The 21,073-nt window shown below is 44.5% G+C and overlaps 1 protein-coding gene across 2 annotated transcripts in view; it reads right to left on the reverse strand.

The window, feature by feature from the left end:
- GLI3 (GLI family zinc finger 3) overlaps positions 1-21,073 on the reverse strand; it is a 269,723-nt gene that overhangs the window by 240,342 nt on the left and 8,308 nt on the right. Inside the window, exon 2 of one of the 2 annotated variants that reach the window (XM_072791651.1) lies at positions 15,752-15,916. In XM_072791651.1, the coding sequence (XP_072647752.1) occupies positions 15,752-15,875 (124 nt within the window). In that variant the 5' untranslated portion in view covers positions 15,876-15,916. Of the gene's footprint in view, positions 1-15,751; positions 15,917-21,073 lie in introns of those variants that run through there. The other variant, XM_072791650.1, reaches the window with a different exon arrangement.

The raw sequence follows: 21,073 nt of genomic DNA on the forward strand, positions 1-21,073 counted from the left end.
GGTGCCGTCGAACCACCCAGAACTGTTCAGGATTTTCATCACTTCTCCACTTACAACCAGAAAAAGCAAAGAAACATGTCGACAGCCGGTGACAGGAGACTGGTTGAGTACATGGCATCATCAGCTAAGTCAAGCTGCAGAGGAGCGGTCCCCGACGTGGAGGGTGTCCCCAACCCCAACATATGGTGGCCTGAGCATGTGGCACATGACAGATACCGTGAACAGAGAGACAAAGGCTGAACTAAGCCCAGGCGTTAACAATTCCTGCATTTCTTTGTGCGTCTCTGAATTTCCCCAAGAGCAGGTGTTCCTTTCACAAAAACGGACAAACAAAAAGGGTGAGAGGAGAGCAGGAAACCAGAGAGGTGGTCTTGGGGTCTCAGGCCACAGTGTTGCTTAAGGGAGAGGTACCCTTCAGCGCTCCCACTCTTTCCTTCCTGTTCCCACTGTGATGCTTTCCAAAACACATTATTCGATTAATCTCTGTATAATGAACCACGTCATCTTCCTTACGTGGTACAACAGCTCATCTCCCGTCTGCACATGTCCTCTGGCCTCTGGCTGAGCATCCTTCCCTCGACTCTATCTGATGGGTGACGGTAACAGGGCTCCCCAGCTTCAGCCCTATAAATACCGCTCTCAAGAAATAAGGACAAACGTGGGTTTCTTTGGAGAGGCTCAGTGGTTAGGAGCCCCGTAATCAAAGTTTATTATGCTCTCGGTTTTGTTTCTTCTTTCCACTCCCAAGAGTTTAAAGCAAGTAAATTAGCATCAAAGAAATTTGCAAAAGCTCTCAGTGCAGCCTTGCTGAAATAGAACTACATCAAACCAGATGCCAAACAGAAAACCATGCAGGGCGCTCTGTGAGGATGTTCAGGGCCGTGGGCTGCAAAGAGTCAGTCACACAAAAGGCCAAATACCCCTCTCACAGTCCCAAACACAGACGATGACCACGTCCTCCCAGGCAGATGAGCACCGGAAATCGGGTCAGTAACTAATGAAACCAGGTCTAAATCAAGGACACACACATCTCGGGTTTCAGAGGATCTACTGCTTTTGTGGCAATGGAATTGCCAGCAATTCAGCCAAAATCCATCAAAAATCTCCTTGGATTTGCACCTGATACTGTTATCTATAGAATGCCCTTCAGAATACCTGAGATGGTCTTCGCTTACCAATGGGACAGCACACTGTGGCCTAAACAAGCTCATCAGTAGCTTTTAACCCAAGATGGACACATACGTATAACCCATACAGATTAATTTGAAAGAATTCTATATTTCTCTTTCTTTTTGAAGATTTTATTTACTTATTGAGAGAGAGAGAGAGAGAGAGAGAGAGAGAGAGAACATACATGCAAGTGGTGGGGGACAGGGGTGGGGAACAGAGGAAAAGGGACAAGCAGACTCCACACTGAGCATGGAACCCAATGCAGAGCTGGATCCCAGGACCCTGAGACAGCGACCTGAGCCCAAATCAAGATTTGGATGCTCTATCAACTAAGCCACCCAAGTGCCCCTGAATTTCCCTTTCTAAACTTAAATTATGTGAACTCACTCCTTTCAAGCTCCTCTTATTTACCTGACATCTGGCCTGTCACTGTACATTCTTCTAAATTCCTGGGGAACCTAAGGTGAGTATCACAGAGACAGAGTTCTTGAGGGGAAACACTCTTGTAAGCTACATACCCATGTTCCTCATTTAGAGAGACAAAGCGATGTGCACACATTGAATACTTAATGTGAAGCCCCTGTCAACTAAGCTGGGTCATAACTGTGTTCATCACTTTACACTTTATATGAGGAAGAGACAATTTTGTGATACCAAATCACTGTAGAGTTCTCATCTCATAGATAATCATTCCTTCAAAGATCCATTCTCACCATCTAATCAAAATTTCCCTAAAGAAAGTTAGAGCTGCAAAATCATCCTGCAGACCAAGTGCTTCTGGCAAATACTATGTCATGAATGTTTTTAAGAACCTGAGCAAAGAGAACATAGGCACATACCCATAAACCAATGCTGCATAAAATAATTTCAAGTGGTTGGTCCATTTTCGGAAGCCTATCCATAAACCTCAAGGGTTCCTAGATTGCCATTTAAGCCCCCACGTTGAAAAAGATGGCTCATTTCTGTTTGAGGCTATGCTGCTCTGAGACAATTCCCACAACGCTCAACAGAACTTGTTTTTGACTACACGGAGGCAGGGACCAGGATTTCTCCTAGGACTTGGAAAACTGACATTACCTTCATGAGAAAGATTTTCTATAAAAATTTAACTCTCTTTTCCTAAGCGCAGGTAATCTCTCGTTTGCACTTAAAAACGAAAAGCTTCCCAAAATTAAAACAAGGTATAAAACTACACCAGCAATTATATGTAAGATTTATACGTGTGTAATTCATACATCCACGTGATCAAATATCTATTATTTAAACACTGGCTTTCTCCCTGCCTCCTAATCCCCTCCATTTTGTACCCCATTAGCGGTACAAAAATTATCAAATGAGTCTAGCGTGGCAATTAAGCAATATTTTGTAGCCTGACCCCACTGAATACAACCTTCAAAGAGAAAAAGGAACTAGATAAGGAATTTACAAAGCGCCTGCCTCTCCCTGTCTATCCTCATCATCTATTGTTCAAAAGAGAATCAAGGTATAGATGCTTTTCAGATAACCCGATGAAGAGCCAGCAACAGGTACACAGAGGACCATGTTCCCCCACTGCAGTCTAAAATTAATAAAGCAAGCCAGAGGACCACTACACCTCATGCCACACCAACACTAATCACCAGCAGGAAGAAGCAGCAATAGAATTTTTCCTGCTGCAAGGGCACACTGCCACTGGTCCTATTACCCAACCTTCCGCATCCTCGGATTCCCCAATATTCAACCAGTATGTATGCCGGGTGTGTGTGTGTGTGCATATGTGTGTGTGTCTCTAACCATCTTTTTTTTTTCCTTCAATTCACCCAGTTTTTTGGGTTAAACTGATGGAGGGAAATAGTCTCAATTTGTGTGAAACTGATCAAAGAAAGCGCTTTGAATTTATGTGAAAAAGTTTCCCATTAAGATGGTAGCTATTTTTTTTTCAAACATGATTCCTTTTAATTGCGGAAAAGAGCCCAAAGGCTTTGTCAAGGGGCACATGTTTTCTATAAATCAAAACATAAATAAATGTGAGGTTATTTCACTAGGCATACATATGGTTTTTGCTAAGTAAACTCTATTTATAAAACATTGTTAGCCTCCACCGGAACTGCTGTCAACATTTATAGGAAAGGAACTTTTGTACTGCTCTGTGACTTGCCAGGATTTGAAAACAAGCCTAGAAACATTAGTTTTTCAAGACAGATTTGATTTAAACTTAATGTGAAATGGGCCACTGTGTGTTCTCTAGCTTTTAAAATGCTTGGAAGAAATCTTCAACTGAATATTAGGTTCGTATTTTACCAGAAAAATGTTTACATTGCTGGAAGTTCCATTCTTTTAACCATGCCATTGTTCTGTTCTTTCCAGAAGTTCTCTTTGGGTTATAGGCCAGAGTCTGGGATTATTTTTCTTATCACTGCCAATAGAACACACATATTCTGTGAAAGGGGAGTCTCTGACATCCTTTACAGCTTAGGATTCATAATTACCTCACCACCTTCTCCCAAAGGCTCATTTGCATGATCTCTCCTCTTTAGACCCTCACCCTAGAGTATGAACACATTTATCAGCCCTGCGCAGAGTGGGTCTCAAAATGAAGTTTTCTGTGAAAGGAATTAGCTGGAAGCAAGCATGAAGCAATAGTCCTTGACAACCCACAGCAAACCACACAAGGTAACGGTAACTTGAATAATATTGTACCTTCTCCATTTTCCATTCAACTTTTCTTTCTTGGGCTGCAGTGCCTTCCAAAACAGAATTCTTTCCAATGCTTTCGCAATCAATCCCTACTCTACGTGGACCTAAGCCAATAGTTACAGTACAGTTGAGAGCGCTTCCAGAAAGAGATCTCTTGCCCATTCCTATTTTTTTATTTTTTCCTTCCAAGTGGAAGCTTCCCCAGTTGTCCCAGTTTCTCACCTCTTGGCATGGAAGGCATTTATTTTTATTTTTCGACTGGCAAGAGGAAAATGTTAACTAGTTCCACAAAAATAACTAAGAGGGTTTTTGAAATCCCCAAATCGTAAATTGCCAAGGTAATAAAGCTTTCAAATAGATTTGATGATTGCCTATCCAAGGTGTAACTACCTTCCATATTGATTAAACTGCTTTGGAAACAACATAAATGCTTTCACTCCCAAATACTGTTCCAACCTACACGCAGAATTCCAAAATACGTATAGCGGTTACTAGAAGGAGTTCTATCTCTTTGCAGTTCACTTACAGGGGAAGGTTGCTTAAAAAACGTAGCCGTGGTTCCAATGAACCTAAAAATAGACATAGACAGAGCCATCAGAAATACACAGTTTTCTCTATCGTTGGAATATAAATGAAAATATATATATATATATATATATATATATATATATATATATATCGTTGGAAAATAAATGCCTTCCATGCCAAGATTGTAATTTTGCAGATTAGCAGCTAGCTCCCCTAATGGGAGACACTAATGAATTTGAAATAATAAGGAAATATAAGGAACTTTAAGGCAGAATTTCCCAGGACTTCTGTTCCTAATCAATCACCAGAGATCAGTGACATCATTAGAGCCTTTGATCACAGCTCCTCTTTCAAGCTCAGATGGGACGGGATTGATCCTTGCTGGCACTGAGCAAGGAGAAGCACCTAGGAGTATGCTTCACCGTGAAACATGAGCAGTCACCAGCATCTCTTCCCCTCCTTGGGGAGGAACAGAGAACACATTCCAGGGCAGCCCGACACCGAACAATAGAGCCACCTCGTTAAATCCAAACCTAATTCCCATCTTACGAGGATTCCCCAGGTGCCTGAAGAGAGGAAGAGACCATAAGCTACTTTTCTCTCGGGCTACCATTTGCTTACCCAGGACGGGCCCCAAACCCCTTCACCATGGGGAGGCAAGATTTTGTTTGGGGGATTTTGTTTCCCCCAAGCTGTCCCTTCCCCAAGCACTGAATTCAGAAAACCCCTCCCCCTCCCCTCTGGCCTGCCCCCACCCCACCTTCTGGAGTTCACTTAATGAATCTTTACTAAAAACGTGGGTCACTCCATCCCGGCCAGAAAGAAGGTTCTGGAATATCACGCTGGCTTGGGCTGGCTTGGGTAATTTCAAAACGACCCGGGCTGCGATCACGCCCGCTGTCCTGACCTGCAAACGGTCCCCTTGGCAAGGAAAAGTTTCAAGTGGCCTCTACTACTTGAGCTTCATTGTTTGTTCACCCCCCTTCCTGATTCGTCACACGCATCTAATTGAGCTCCAGTGTATTATCTCCCTCATCAGGTGATCAATGATTTCATTAATAAGACAGATAACGAAACTGTCATATCATCGACACTGTTATGAAAGATGATCCTGGCTCCCCGCTCCATTTTCCAAGGTCCGGGGTTCTCGGTGGCAGCTCGGAGTCCATTCAATATTTCCCACAGACAGAGAAAAGTGAAAATCCATTTTGAAACCAATTTCAATTAGGATCCAGAAGCTGTTATCACAGGTGTCGCGGAATGGGCCCGTGAGTGGAAATGTCGCCTATCCATTCTGAAATGAAACCTTATCAGAGGCTACAAAGATGGCTGGGGACAGCCTATCTGTAAATTACTTTTCGTCCTGTGTTAACTCAACCTTAGTCCTGTCATATGGAATTCTTTCCATCCACCGGTAATAATCTAATGACTAACTAGACACAGCGCCCATACGGCCTGCAGCCGGCCAGGGCCGTCCCCTTCAACGGGGTGCAATGGAAGGCCCTGGGCCTGCAGGCCAGCGGAGGGTCGGGCGTGCTTTAAATGATAGAACTAAAAGTTGATTATGGGAAATAAAAGAAGCCCGTCTCCACCCACTGCATTCCTGGTGATTTTTCAATTGCAAACTCCAAGGCTCCGTTACTTCATTAATGCAGCACCCAAGTCGTAAGGCTTTTCTCTCACATCTTCCAGGCTCCTTTTAGCAAATTATCCCATGACGGCGGATTTATTCAGTCAAAGACCTCGGACTTTGAGAGGCAACAAAAGAATCAAGAGACTTTCTGGTCCACCTGCCTGGCGAATGATGAGCCAGGGAAAAGTCTCCCCCAGAGAAACCAATCAAACCATTGTGTGGCACAGCCAGACCTTTTCAACTGTCAAGCCAGAGAGCAGGGGAAGAGATGAAAGGACGCGGGATGAAGCTACCATTTACGGAACCATGTGGGAATGGTCTCCTAAGATTTAATAATTGGGATGGAACTCAACTTTCTACAACTAAAGGGGAAAAAGAGAGAGAGAGAGAGAGAGCCCGAGAAGAGGAAAGAGTCAAAGAAAAGGGGGGGGGGGAGTGAAAAAGAAAAAAAAAAAAACACCAGCCTAAGTCAGAGGAGAAAGGACTTTTATATAAATATTTTCCCTACCTGAGATGAAGTCCCATCTATAAACGTGGAGGGGAAAAGAAGGAAGTGGCAAAAAAAAAAAAAAAGAGAGAGAGAGAGAGAGAAAGAAAGAAAACAGATTTAACAAAGGCTTTGATTTTTTTTTTCTCTAGGTTGGAGCTGTGTTACTTGTTCTAGCATTCTTATGCAATTAATTCATAGAGGCAAAACAACAGCAGAAAAAGCCCTCGTTAATATGAGTGCCGTGTAGTTTTAAGTAAAATGACATTTTAAATTGGCCTAAAAGGAAACAGTACATTGACTGGACAACTCAAAAAAAAAAAAAAAAAAAAAAAAAACACAGACTGGCAGAGACACTAGGTCATATACTTCTGGGCTAATTTCAAGAACATTTTATTGCTACTACCAATCCAACATGAAATGTTTAAAAAGAAAAGGACAAAACCCTAAGTAATGCTAACAGAGCCTTAAAAAAAAAAATCATGGACTCTTCAAAAACACACAAAATACATAACCTCAAGCAAGCAACTGTAGTTCTAATGCTTCCTGTTATTACTGGTGACTCTTACTGTATATGTTGCTAAGCCAAGTTTTAAAAACAAGTGTTTGTCAAAAATGGGGGGTGGGTGGGTGCTGAACTGTTCGGTGTCCTGGCTGTGGTGGTGGTTACGTGACTTCACAGGTCGGTTTAAATTCACAGAAACGCGCAATGAAAGAGTGAACTATGCACCATATAAGTTTTTCTCAATAAATATGAATTACAGCAGATCTCTTGTGGAAAGATTGCCACACGTAAGCACGATAACACAGAGATCTTAGCTGCTACCCTCACCCCGCCTCCTTCTCTGCCTGGGACCCTGGTGGCAATCCTCTAGCATTCCACCTTGCGAGCTGCCTGGGCAGGCCCTTCCCCACCTGGGCCCAAGAGGTAGGAGGTGAAGGCCCCAAGCCACCCCCCCAGAGGGAGACCGCCCACCCACCGCCACCATTTTCGCCCTGAGCTGCTGCTGTTACCCTTACGGCCACTGTTTCTGATCCTGACCTGTTTGTTTCTGGAAATGTGAAATAACCACATCACTCGATCACAAGTAATCAAAGCAGCCTGGGAACTTTCCACAGGCAGTACACCCATCATGCTGTGGCTTCTCATCCCCAAGTTGGGAAGGCCGTGGCAAGACGGGTTTGATGTTCATTCCTCATTTATCTGAGTGCCCAAGAACTGTCCTTTTAGAGAAGTCTGAGAGCTATACACACAGGAAAAAGGAGCCCTGCTCTCAGGGAAGCCCATTAGCACAGAATCACTGATTTCATCCCATAATTTGAATGAATATTTATGAATGAGAAGCAGACCCTGAAAGCATTTGATTAGTTAAATCCAAACGTGGGCCAATTTCGGGACCAGTGATGGACGTAGCTTGCTGATCCCAGCTCCTGTCATCTCCTTTTTGTCCGTTAAGCTAGGTCCTGAGGACCACATTTTAAGAGTTCTTGTGCAAACTAGTACCCTCTAATTCTCTTGCCCAGATTACACTTTACCCACTCCTAGATTATTTCCAAATAACGTTGTGCTGAAACAACGAGATGAAATGTGTCCGTGAATGAAATCCTGCCAACTTTTACTCAGAAGAGCTTATTGCTGATAACAGCTGACACGTTGGGTAGTCACTGTGGCAGCCTCAGCGATGTTAAGCAACTGGCCCAAGATCACACAGCAATGAAGCAGCAGAGCTGGGATTCAAACCCAGGTATTAACACAGCTGAGGTGGTCCATGCATGCCTCAGCCCTGTGGAGTGGCCTTAAGTCCTGGCATGCTTGTGCACCATGCAGGCCCCCTCAGTATCTGCTGCAGACCTCCCAGCACAGGACAATGAGGTGGGCTGGAGAGTGGGAGGACAAACCAGGTGCTATTTTCAAAAAATTTTAACTGAGAAAATTTTAGCCAGGATGGCTAAAATTAACAACACAGGAAACAATGGGTGATGGCGAGGATGCAGAGAAAGGGGAGTCCTCCTGCACTGTTGGTGGGAATGCAAACGGGCACAGCCACTGTGGGGAACAGTATGAAGGCTCCTCAAGACGTTAAAAATAGAGCTACTCTGCAACCCAGCAGTTGCACTGCTAGGTATTTACCCAAAAGACACAAAAATACACATGTGCAGGGCTACATGCACCCTGATGTTCATAGCAGCATTATCAACAATAGCCAAACTGGAGAAAGCCCAAATGTCCATTGACTAACGAACGGATAAAGAAGATGTGGTGTGTATACACACACATGCACGTGTGCACACACCCACACACACACAGTGGAATATCACTCAGCCATCAAAAAGAATGAAGCGGTATTAGCCACCAAAATGAACGAAGCCATTTGCAACAACGTGAATTGAGCTGGACAGTATTATGCCGGGTGAAATACGTCAATCAGCGAAAGACAGATACCATAGGATCTCATGTGTGGAATTTAAGAAATAGAACAGATGAACATAGGGGAATGGGGGGAAAGGGTGGGGAAACAAGCCATAAGAGACTCTCAACAACAGAGAACACACTGAGGGTTGATGGAGGGAGGTGGGTGGGGGATGAGCAGGATGGGGGATGGGCATGACGGAGGGCACCTGTTGTGATGAGTACCAGGTGCTATATGTAAGTGATGAATCACTGCATTCTACTCCTGAAGCCAATACGGCGGCACTGTGTGTTAACCAACAAAAATTTAAATTAAAAAAAAAAGTTTTAACTAAAAGGTAAAAATTAAGTATTATGGAGAGGAGAGAGATGAGTGCAACACAGAGGATTTTTAGGGCAGTGACACTATTGTGTACGATACCGTCATGGTGGCTACGCGTCATTATACATTTGTCCGAGCCTGCCAAACGTACAACACAAGGAGTGGAACCTAATGAAAACTTCGGACTTTAGTTAATAACAGGGTGCCAATATTGGTTCATCGGTTTTAACAAATGTACCACCCTCATGTAAGATGTTAATTATAGGGGAATCTAGGAGGTGAGGGGGTGTACGGGAACTCTCTGTACTTACTGCTCAATTTCCCTGTAAAACTAAAACCCCTCTAAAATAGAACCTTTTAATGAAAATAATAAATACAATACCAAAAACAAAACAAAACAAACACCCAAGTGCTACTAGGTAGTTCCCAAAGGACACAAGGCCTTATGGAGAGAAAGAGACTGAGGACACAGCCCCATTTGAGAAGAATTTACATTCATTCTATGGCAGAGCAACATAAATGAAAGCAAAGAGCCCTTCAATTTAGCGAAAATATGGGTTACAGATGGGAAAGTATGGTAGCGTCACATCAGACTGGAAAGTCAGACTGAGGTCAGATTTCAGAAGATACCTAAATGTTACTCAAAGGATCTTGAACGGTCTTCTATACGTAGCTGGGAACCATGGAGGGTTCGAGAGGAGGGGCGTGGCATAAGCAGAACCATAAAAAGATTAATTTGGCAGGAAGGAGTCCCACAAATGAGAAGAGCGGAGACCAAAGGCAAGGTGATTGGATAGAAGGTTACTTTAACTGTCTAGGCATGAGGGAGTAGGTTTTAAATAGCACAGCACAGTAGGGTGGCCTGAAGGGACACGGGGGTGAATAATCACAGAGGAAAATCTATCAGGACTTCAAAACTGGTAGGATGTGGGAAGCAGGAGAGACGGAGGGGTCAGAGGTGACGGTGCGGTTTCAAGCCTGGGTGACTGCAGGAAAGGTGATATACTCAGCCAAAATAAGAATCAGAGGTTGCCGGGTGCAGGGACGCACGAGTGTGGAGCACGAGAGAGCCAGGGCTCTTCTGAGAATCAGATTATCCATCATTAGTTACTCGGTTTAAAAAGGTGGGCACTCCTTTAAAAAGCATAAAATCTAACTCTAATACAACACAAACCACCTCATAAATAAGGAACACTTTGCCCCAGAAAAAAGAACCAAGGAAAATGACATGGGCATGCTGTTTCTTTTGCTAAGCCACATAATCAGTGGTAGTCTTCAAAAAAAAATCAAAATAAATTTTCCCAAAATTATTTTCCCAATTTTCTGGCTTAAGAAGGCATTCAGCAGAAAGTTACAAAGTCTGTTAATCCATCCCTCCTTAAGATGCGCAAACTTGGTCACATTCAGGATTTGCGAAACATCTTGAACTACTTTTCAGAGTCCAGCAAATTCAAAATTACTTTTACCAAACATTTTTCCTTTAATTTCAAAACCTATGTATATTTTCAAGAAAACACAATCCTTTTGTTTTGGATTCATGACATTTAACTCATCCATGTGTCCCATAACGAGTGCTGACGTTGCTCAGCTCTTAGGACTTGCGTGTGGTGCTTATAGAAGGGTACAGGCTCTGCCTCACTTAATCCCCTAAGGATCCCGTGAAGTGGGTCTCATTACTTTCTCGCTAAACAGATGAGGAAACTGAGACTTTGAGAAATTAATTTGCCTGCACTCACACATCTAGTCTAGTCCTGGTGCCAGAACTGAGTCCAAGCCTTCACATCACAAAACCTGGTGGGTTTTCCGAACCAACGTCCTGTAATTTGAAATCCATTTTATCTGACAGCCCTTCCTATCCATCTGTCATGTGCTAGGAAACAAACTGTGTCCAAGAAAGAAAAGGCGGGGGGGGGGGGGGGGGGGGACTTAAACATCTAAAGGCACAGGAAACCTAAAACTTACAATCTACTGTCTATATGGCACAAAGCACTTACCTGCTTCTGAGCAGAATTAAGTACATCGTCTCTTACTCTTAAAAAAAAAAAAAAGTCAAGGCGACAAGAGCTCATGGTGGAGAAGAGCCAATGAATTCTAAATCGCCAACAAAACTGAATGAGCCACCTTACGCCCAGCCAGGAGACCAACCGCTACCATGATGTGCTGATGGGTTATTGGAGAGCTGGAAAGAAAATCCCAAGGCCAGGGAGCAACCAAAGGTTAAAGTTAAAAAAAGTTATCTCCTTTCATATTTGCAGACCACAACACTCTCCCCTTACAGACTTTTAAGAGGGGCTTTGTTTTTGTTTTTAAGCAGAGAACCAAGCCCTTCCTTTTTAAAGAAACAAGAGTGAACAGAGAACTTCCTCTCCATTATTTAATCTATCAATTTTGGTTTCACATTGCATCACCATGAGGATAATAATATCTGCTTTCTATCACTTAAGGTATGTTCCCAATAACCATCAGAGCCAATAAAAGATCTCCAAGACCACGGCCTACATACGTTCATTATTAGTGACTTTTTTCTTTCTTTTTTTTTAAAGCAGAGTAGTAGGTTAATAAGAGATATCAGATTACTCCTTTAAAAAAAAAAATCATCATGGGCCAAAAATGACATAAAACACTTCAAACTGAAAAGTCAGTACTTGCAAGTCTTGGAAGGAAATGTTACAGGATAAGGATAACGTTTAAAACACTGGAATATTTGGATTAAAAACCATTTACTATTTACAAAACATAACATGCAGCTTCGAAAGCGATGAATCCATACCAGCAACAAACAGACTATTCAGGAATTTTATCGTGGCGCTAACACATTAACACATTTGGAGGTTTTTAAGTAAACAATGGTTCCTAATATGCGAGCGTTCGCTGTATATGTGCAATATATTAGATGCCAAAAATAATCCTTCACTCACAATTGCCGTCAACAAAAATTCAGAGAACTGAAAAGTCTTTTCTTCTGTCATTTGCGTTTACTAAATAACCCTGAAAGCTTAAAATCCAACTGTGGCACGTGAAACACACATTGTGGTTCCTGGGTAAGAATACCAAATGCTCTGTGTGTTGAAACCAGTTCTTAAATGCTACAAAAATCAAATGTGGATTGTCTCCCCCCCGGCCCCCCATTCGAGACTCAGGACAGTTTTCCACTTGGGTCATTTCAAATTTCAGTGTTAAGAGTCAAATGCTCATTTGGAAGGCTGTTCAGGTTTTGAACCATACATTTGGGTTGTGTGAATGTGTGTGTTTAAACAAAACTCTGGATGAATGCTCTGCTAGGACGAGATACTCAGCTGAGAAAACTAAGAAAACAGATCTGTAAGGACATGCAGTGGAATGTGCGTGGTCTGGCTGGAAGGCTCACAATCGGGCGCAAATTGTAGCACATAATGGCTGGAAAAGTTAATTAAGTCAACCTAACAGCACCAAAAACAAAACTTTTTTGTTTGCTTGTTTTATTTTATTTTAATCATGAAATGTAGACGAGAGGGGAAAAAAAAGGCACCTACGACATCAGTGTGGTCCTTGATGCTAAACTGATCTCTCACCGTCCATTGACAAATCCCTGAATTTCAGAGCCTGGTAAAGAAAGCGCAAGAACACCCCTGGACGGCAGCATTCACTACTGTCTATGGTAGGATCCAAATGATTTTAAGTTCTTTTTTGTGAATGGCTTCAGTGCAGGTATCTGACGCCTCTGAAATGTTTGCAAAGAGAAAAGAGAGAAAAGGAGGCAGAGCAGAGGAAAGAACAAATGACCATGGCAATGACAGCCACCTGCCAGCACGTACACAGCACCCAAGCAGCCCCATGACCTCTAAAACCCAAACCAAACCCAGACCAAAGCCCCCGGACTGGCTGCATGACCACAGCTAAGTGTGGAGGGAAGCGTGAGACCAGGTAGGAGCGTGCAGAACAAAAAAGAGGCTGGGTCATTCCAGCCCCCAGAGCACGATCCTGGGGCTACAAAGAGGCTCTGAACTAGGGAGGTAAAACGCGCAGAGGAGCCCGGGAAAAGGATCTTACCTATAATTATTACCATTGCTTACTCAAAGCAATCACAAAAAAAAGGGTTTTGTTCCTGTCTTTAAATTTGTCTTCTGGTTTTCCTGGAACCTTCCAGAATTGCAATCCATGCATACAAACGCCACTTCCATTTTTTGCTTTTACCTGGTTGGGCCTTTCTATTATCCCAAGATAAAAAGATTAAAGTTAATAAAGATAAAAAGTTACTAAAGCCCTTAAAAGAGAGAGGAACACTGGCAAAACAGTCAGAGCTGGCAGGATTACCAGGACAGCTCTCCCGGGGCCTGCGCCCTGCAAACCCGACTAATGAGCATTTGCCCCCCACAGGACAGGTTTTACACCCGTCCGGGAAGCTTCCAGGATGCAGGCCGACGGGGCAGGAAGCCAGTGGCGTTGGTTCAGGACCTGTGATGACTTCGGACGCTGGTACCAAGTCGGTGACCCCCGACGGCTCCTTCCCTGGCTAATGTTCTTGAGCGGCTGCTGGGCTCCCACCGGGCTGGTTCGGTTAGTGCTGCTCTTAATCACCCTAAACAGGTTCACGAGAGGAACTCGTGGCCAGTGTGGCTCAAGCCCAACACAGTGGCTCCGAAACCCTGCCGGGCACGTGTGGGAGAGGCGGGAACAGCAGCACGATCACACGGATAGATGGACAGACAGACCGACCATGCGTGTGTCACTGCTCAAATTCTCAAAGGACGGTGCCTCACTGAAGGTCCACGCGCTGCGGCTCATCTGCCAACTCCTGCTCCTTCTCACCTATTCTCACACACCCACGTGCACGCTCCTTGACACTCACGCGCACACATGCCCACGCGCTTCCGCACACCCTCACACACTCCTGCACACCCAAGCTGTAAAGATAACCAAAGGTTGAGGTTTCACCAAGCATGATGCCCAGAAAGAGCTTATTCCTACACAATCACGATTTAAAACGATGGAACAACTCACCCTGCACCTACTGATTCTATTTCTTTTTTTTTTAATTCTATTTCTGAAATAAGAAAATTTGTCTGACTTAGGAAAGAAACAAGGGTCACATGATGTTTTTTAAGGAGAAAAACAAGTCTTCTGTAACCACACTGGATGCATAACACAAATATCCAGCTCAATCAAAATAAGATCCAGTCCTGACTTTAAATACCACAAATAAACGGAGAAATACGGACAAATTTCCCTATGTATGTAAATTCATTATCTTAACTCAGACATAAATATATGTCCCTAAGGACCAATTCAAAACTGGACTCCTTAGCAGCAGATTTAACGCCGGCCCCTCCTGTGGCCCAGCCAAGCAGGCCACGCACACCCGTGACATCCAGGAAGGAGAGCCGTGGACAGGAATGGGTACGGGGAGCAGGGGCCAGGCTCCTTGGTGTCCACTCAGATGGTGCCACAGTCAGGAAGGAAGGTGCAGCTTTGTTTACTGGATCTCCCCCTTCAGAGTCTAAAGATCTGAGCAGCAGTCACCTTCCAAAGTAATCCCCCCACCAAAAAAAAATTGTAGATCAATCTACTAAGATCTTTCTTGGAAAAAATAATAAAATGAAATGAAATAAAATAAAATCCCCTAGGGTTGGCCCATGCAAGTCAATGTGCCCAGATCTGCAGTGCCCAAAAAGCAGGAGAAAAGACCAGCTCATTCTTCTCAAGGGCACACAGAAAAATGGAAAAGTGGAGTGCAATGCGGGGCATCTGGGGAGGCCACAAAACCCACAAAAAGCAAAGGCACCAAATGCCCAAAGAGTATATAAGTGGGAAAAGGAAGCGGTCACCATTAACCTATTCGGTCTGTTTTTTTCCAGAGCGGGGTGGGGGGGGGCTCCAGAATTTGTTTGCAGTGCTCCATGGTTGCATTAAAATGCCTCTCGACATTGCGCTTAAAATATATTTAAAAATACAGCGCACAGAAACAGCAACTATGTGTCATCTGTGAACACAATTAAATCCATTTTTATAAGCCAACAGCAAAACCTGCATCTCAGACACCAGTGTTACCTTGACGTCCAACCATTAACGACTTTTAAAATCCTTTTGAATGAACTACATAGAATTGGCGGGGAGGTGGGGGGATCCTCTCACCACATCTTGACAAGGCAACTTTTGTGTCTTTTGTAATAACCAATAACTAATTATTCCAACTAGTGTAGACTTTCCATGTGAAATGCAAAGTATTTTGAACTCCTGCCAGACTAATCAAGATGATTTCCAAAATGCCACAACAGGAACTTCCTATAATAAATAACCTATCACATTTACATCTCAAATTAGGAAATTTGGAAGAAAACATGTAGTTTCAGTGCCAAAATAGAGATTACTAAAGCCTGCCCATCCCGCAAACCACCCCCCACCACCTCGCTCTCCACCTCCTTTTGCTTTCTTTAGCCTCTAAAGGAATAAACCCTGGTCCAGGTGCAAATGTTCAATGCACAAGGAATGCAGAGAACATGGAAATGACTGTAGGCTTGGCTGCTGGGGATCCCAGTGGCTGCTCACCATTGGAAGTGGTGCTGGAGGCCACCGCTTTCTCGCTGACATCTGTTCTCGAGGAGCATTTCACTATGGAAGTGTCCACTTTCTTCTTCTCAGTGGTCGTGGAGCTGTGGTTCTGGGCCTCCATGATGCTTTCTCATTACTTCAGCTCTCTGCTACCAGAAACGCCTAAAACAAAACAATGGTGCCATCAGCTTCCAGGAAGAGTGGGGGGAAAAAATCTCACTTGAAAACCCACTTCACCTGTCCCTTGAGGACGTGCCTAGGGTTTCAGTGGGTTCAAAATCTGGAAAACCCCTGCCCACAAATTTTCTGGAAAAAATACCTCCAAGTGGTAATACCAAGCCAGTCAAATTCTGTCTACATCTGCCAAAGGCGAAAGGAGGGCACCATCCATAATGTGAGACTTTCCTCCAAATTCCTACTGAGCATTTCTTATTAAGTGGGATCTAAAGATCTCAATTTTTAGCTGTGTTTACGGTGTGAAACTCAAATGTCACATTACTTTTTTTTTTATGCCACATCTACAAATGTGTCTTCAGGTGGACACATATAAGGAAGGGGCATTGTGACAACTTTCCAAAGAAGGGGAAGGTTTTTAAGTATTAATCAGAGGTTTTAGAGAGCATGACCACTTCTCAAAACCAAGCCCTACTCAAAAGTTGAGAAGCAGAGGGTAATTTGGGCCAAGGTATCTGAATTGCAATACTGCCCCCCCATCCTAATTCACTGAGGTAAACTGTACTCTTTAAGCTTTCTTAAAACATGAGGACGTTTCCATTGATTTGTGCTGCATTTTTAAAACCAACAAAGGCAACAGAACAACATGCTCTGGATCCCACAGGAGAAGTCAAAAAATCATTAGGACCCCTTTAGGAATACTAAAACCCGGTTAAAGGCGCAGTTGGTCCTCTTTCACTGGCTTCATTCATGTGATAATTGTCCTAACTCATCATCAATTTTCCTCTCTTTGGTTCTTGTTTGTTTTTGTGGTTTTTCTTTTTCAGTCATGAGCTGCATCTATAAATAATATAAGAAAAGATGACAAGTGTCCTCTCCAGCATGTTTTCCACAAGCTGCCTAGATTGCAACACTCGTGGTGGGCATTTCTTCTATCAAGTCATCTGCCCAAGTTCCACATGTAGCAGGCACCACCACGTTCAATCAAAACCACGATTAGTGAAATAAAATAAGCAACTGCTTAACCCTCTAAAAGGGCTAAGATACCTTGAAATCTTTTTAGTCATCCTTAACTCAAATTTGCAAGGCAATTGCAAGTTCTTTCTTTATTGTATGAGAAATTCTCCCCTTGATCTGGAATTGAAGTAACTAGAAAAGCTTAAGATCCAGAGGCTGCAGGGCACTAGAGCACCACCTCTTCTGCTAAACTTCCATTCTTTCCCCTTGATTATCCACTGCCATTCATTGTAAAACACACAAGTTATTTAAGAACAGCTTTTCTAGAATAAAAAAGGGGGGGGGGGGAGCAGCATTGAGCTAAATTTACATATCAATTGTGAGATCCACTCCAAATTCAGAAACATCCATCAAAGAGGCCTAACAAAGTACCTCGGCCAAGGAGCTGCAGAACTTCCTTTCTCTGGGCTGTTACCAGGCGCTAGTCCAGAGGCCAGAGCCTCTGTAGAGGCTACTACTGGAATGGCGTCCCCCGGAGTCACCCCACGTTCATTTCCTCATCTGCCAAGGACACATCACAACCTGGGACTTGGGACTGAACCTTGGGGGAAGGTGGGTACAGTACTCTCTCTTTTTTTTTTTTTTTTTAAGATTTCATTTATTTATTCATGAGAGACACAGAGAGAGAGAGAGAGAGAGAGAGAGAGGCAGAGGGAGAAGCAGGCTCCATGCAGGGAGCCCGACGTGGGACTCGATCCCCGACCCCAGGATCACACCCTGAGCCAAAGGCACATGCTCAGCCACTGAGCCACCCAGGTGCCCTGGGTACAGTCCTCTTTAAGATTACATTGAAAGTTATGGATCCCCCTCCCAGAAAAATACCCTGAAACACACACCGAAGAGTGTACATTTGATTTGTAAGGGATCACAAGCCCTCCAAGATCTTCCCTGAACCCAGACAGAGAATCCCTGAAGGAGAGATTTTTCGACAGTCTCTTTTTGCTCTAACAATCTCAGAACGATTCTAATTTTTTGGAACGCTCCCCTCCCCAGAACTGACGTAGATACCCATCTTTTCAAGTAGGCCACAAGAAGAGTTCAACCCAATCCAGGGCACTGACTCCCAAGGTGGTACAGAGAGCCACCTGGATCAGCCTGGCGACAGTGCCTGCAAGACATTCCGATTCCCAGCTCCAGTCCCTGATGTCTCCGAGGTAGCACACGGATCCTTTATTTTGGCCAGCATTGGTGATCATCAGGCTCACCAGGGCTTGCAGAAAACTGTTCCACACATTTCTGCCGACCCGTATGTATCCAGTGCAACAGATAAACCCATTTAAGTGTTTGCTGACCTGATGAAGTAATAAATGAATGGCACCCCAGAGTACTGAATTTCAACAGCCTGCCATGAGCCTTTCCCAGCACCCATCACAATAATAAATCCTCTTTCGGGATCTTTACTGAAAGGCCTCATGGCCATCTCCCCCCACCCCCACCCCACCCCCCAGATCCTAAGCTCCATGAAGACAAGCACCAGCTACATCTTCCTAGCGTCTCAGACATAAGAATGTTCACTGAGTAAATAAACGATCCTGAGATGACCCAGTGACCAGGACAGTTCTGCGGTGTCTACAGTGTTAGTCACCACCGATTTAGCTACACATCTTTTCTTTTACATCCCGTATCTCTTTGAAAACTGACACTTTATACAAAAACTAACAGCTTTAACAGGAATATTTAACCAAAACACTCCATTCGCAACCATTTTGGATAAACAGGCATTTACTACCATTGTTTCCCTCAAAACCCACATACGGTTTTATTGGTCAAATTTGGATGGACTTTGCTAAGTTAAAGCTGCTCATGGAAACAAGCCAATGGACCAGAAAAAAGAAAAAGAGATGGGATCCCTTCCTGGCTAAGAAGTTTCAGGGAGCTAATTAACAGTAGTGAGGTGACAAGTCACCAAAGTTCCCTGACAAACTTGGGTTTTGTGGAGTTGTTGGTTTTTCCCCCAAGCAAAGGACTGTGTTTTAACAAAGCAATAAACCCTCCAAATACTCATCACCAGAGAGAGAGGCTCACGTGAGGAGAGGTAAAGCCCCAGGCACGGACTAAAATTGCACTAATTAATGGTTTTAGAGAATACTAATTCCTACCCCCTCCCCCTGTTCGAAATGGTTTTTTAAAAAACCGGGCCCTTGGTCACTCAAGAATCTATCCCCTTCTTGTATTTTGACAACTTATTTTTGGATCTCATTAGTTAGTAACTAATTATTTAAAAGTGTGGTTTATGCTTGGAACAGGGCTGTAAAAATGGCAACTTGCCAAGCTAAGACATCTGCTTCCTGTATATCCCTATAAATTATATCAGCTTATTTTACTGATAAAAACACAACTTTGTCCCTGTCAGTTAGAAAGGGGAGAGTTTTAACATTCTAGGCTCTCACACCTCATCAAAACTAGGCATGAAGAGTTAGCAGGCAAGGGCCTGTGCAGGCAGTTATCTTCACGGGACATGGAGCTGAGTTTAGAAACTCAGTCCTGATTTGATACATGAAGGCGACAGGTACAGAAGTGACCAGGAAAGATTCCTCATGGAATCTTAAAACACACACACAACCACAACAGGGGCCCACCGTACTATTTTTAAAACCTGGAATTTCTTAAGTGATCAAGCCTAATGTATTTAGAACATAAGTTGCACGGAAAACTTTTCAGTTCTGCTTCACTTCAAAGATTTTTCTCTGAGGAAAACATGCCACTGGTTTTTAGATATGAATGAAAGGTGACTTTCCTCCACCCCCGACCTCAGTTCCTCTTCTTAGAACTCCACACTGTTCCTCAGCCCCTTCCACCACTTGCAACACCACATGCAAGATTTGTCGGCAAGGCCCTTGCCTTTTGAAAAAAAATATATATATATATATTTGTAGCTGATATTGGGAGTTCCAGCAGCTTGAGTATGGGGGGGGGAGGAGGGGGGTGCAACCAAGGCCAAGTCTCCTCGTGCAGACCTGCTAAAGCTTGAAGTTGCATAGGTAAATGGAAGGGTAAAAATTGCTTCCTGAAAGCACTCATCGCTTTTCCCCCCATCCCAGCAACTGTCCCAGAACCTTTTTTGCAATTTTCCGGAGGCCTAAACCGGGGGCACAATTAATTCCAGATCTTATGTTAAACCTAACCCTTCGCCCACTAGCAACCTGCCTGCAGGTGGGTCCTCTCCTCGCTGCATTCTAAATCTGCGCTTGCATCAACCTCCTACAGAAGAAAGCATCTGAAGCTTGCAGGAGCCCCTCGACCAAGCCCAAGCCAAGGCTAAAGAATCCAACAGATCCGGGGATCCCTGTTTGGCCCAGCGGTGTAGCGCCTGCTTTCGGCCCAGGGCGTGACCCCGGGGTCCCGGGATCGAGTCCCACGTTGGGCTCCGTGCATGCAGCCTGCTTCTCCCTCTGCCTGTGTTTCTGCCTCTCTCTCTCTCTCTCTCTCTCTAATGAATAAAATCTTAAAAAAAAAAGAATCCAACAGATGCAATCTGACAGTCCTTGCAGGGGGCACCTAGGTTTGGGAGCGCACTGTCACCCAGAAAGCCTCAAGCGGCCCTAGCATTTTAGAAATGCAATGGAAAAAAAAAAAAAAAAACAGACCAAACCGCATGGAACTTTCATCCCTGCAAAGCCGAGTCCCCATTGTTGTCAGAGTTCTGCAGGCTGCGGGCCTCGCGTCCCCGGGGCGACCTCCCGCGCCCTCCGCGCACCCGAGGCACCGGCCAGCCCTGCTCCCGGTTCATCCTTTGTGAACCGCTAAGAGTCGGGGCGTCGGGGCGCGCGGTGCAGCCGCCCCCGAGGTCACCGTGGTCCGCGCAGGCAGCCGTCCCCCCAGCGGGCCCCGGGCGGTGCCGCAGCCCCGCTCTCCTGCACAGCTGCTCCCCCAGCTGACCCGGGGCGGTGCAACCTTCCAGGTACTCCGCAGCGCACCCCCCCACCCCGGTGTGCCTCGCGGTAATAAAACCTTGGGGGAGCCCCGGAGGCCTTCGCGGAGCCGATGGGGGTGGGCTCCACTCAGCACGCTTCTAACTCCCCGCCCGTGAACCTGGCCCCCAAACGTCGCTCCTCCACCAGCCGCCCTAAGTGGATTCAGGTGTCGCGAATGGTTAAGGGGCAGACACATCTCCTTGTCTCTCAGGGA

The sequence above is a fragment of the Canis lupus genome, chromosome 21 (assembly GCF_048164855.1).
Source record: "Canis lupus baileyi chromosome 21, mCanLup2.hap1, whole genome shotgun sequence".
Classification (NCBI taxonomy): Eukaryota; Metazoa; Chordata; class Mammalia; order Carnivora; family Canidae; genus Canis; species Canis lupus.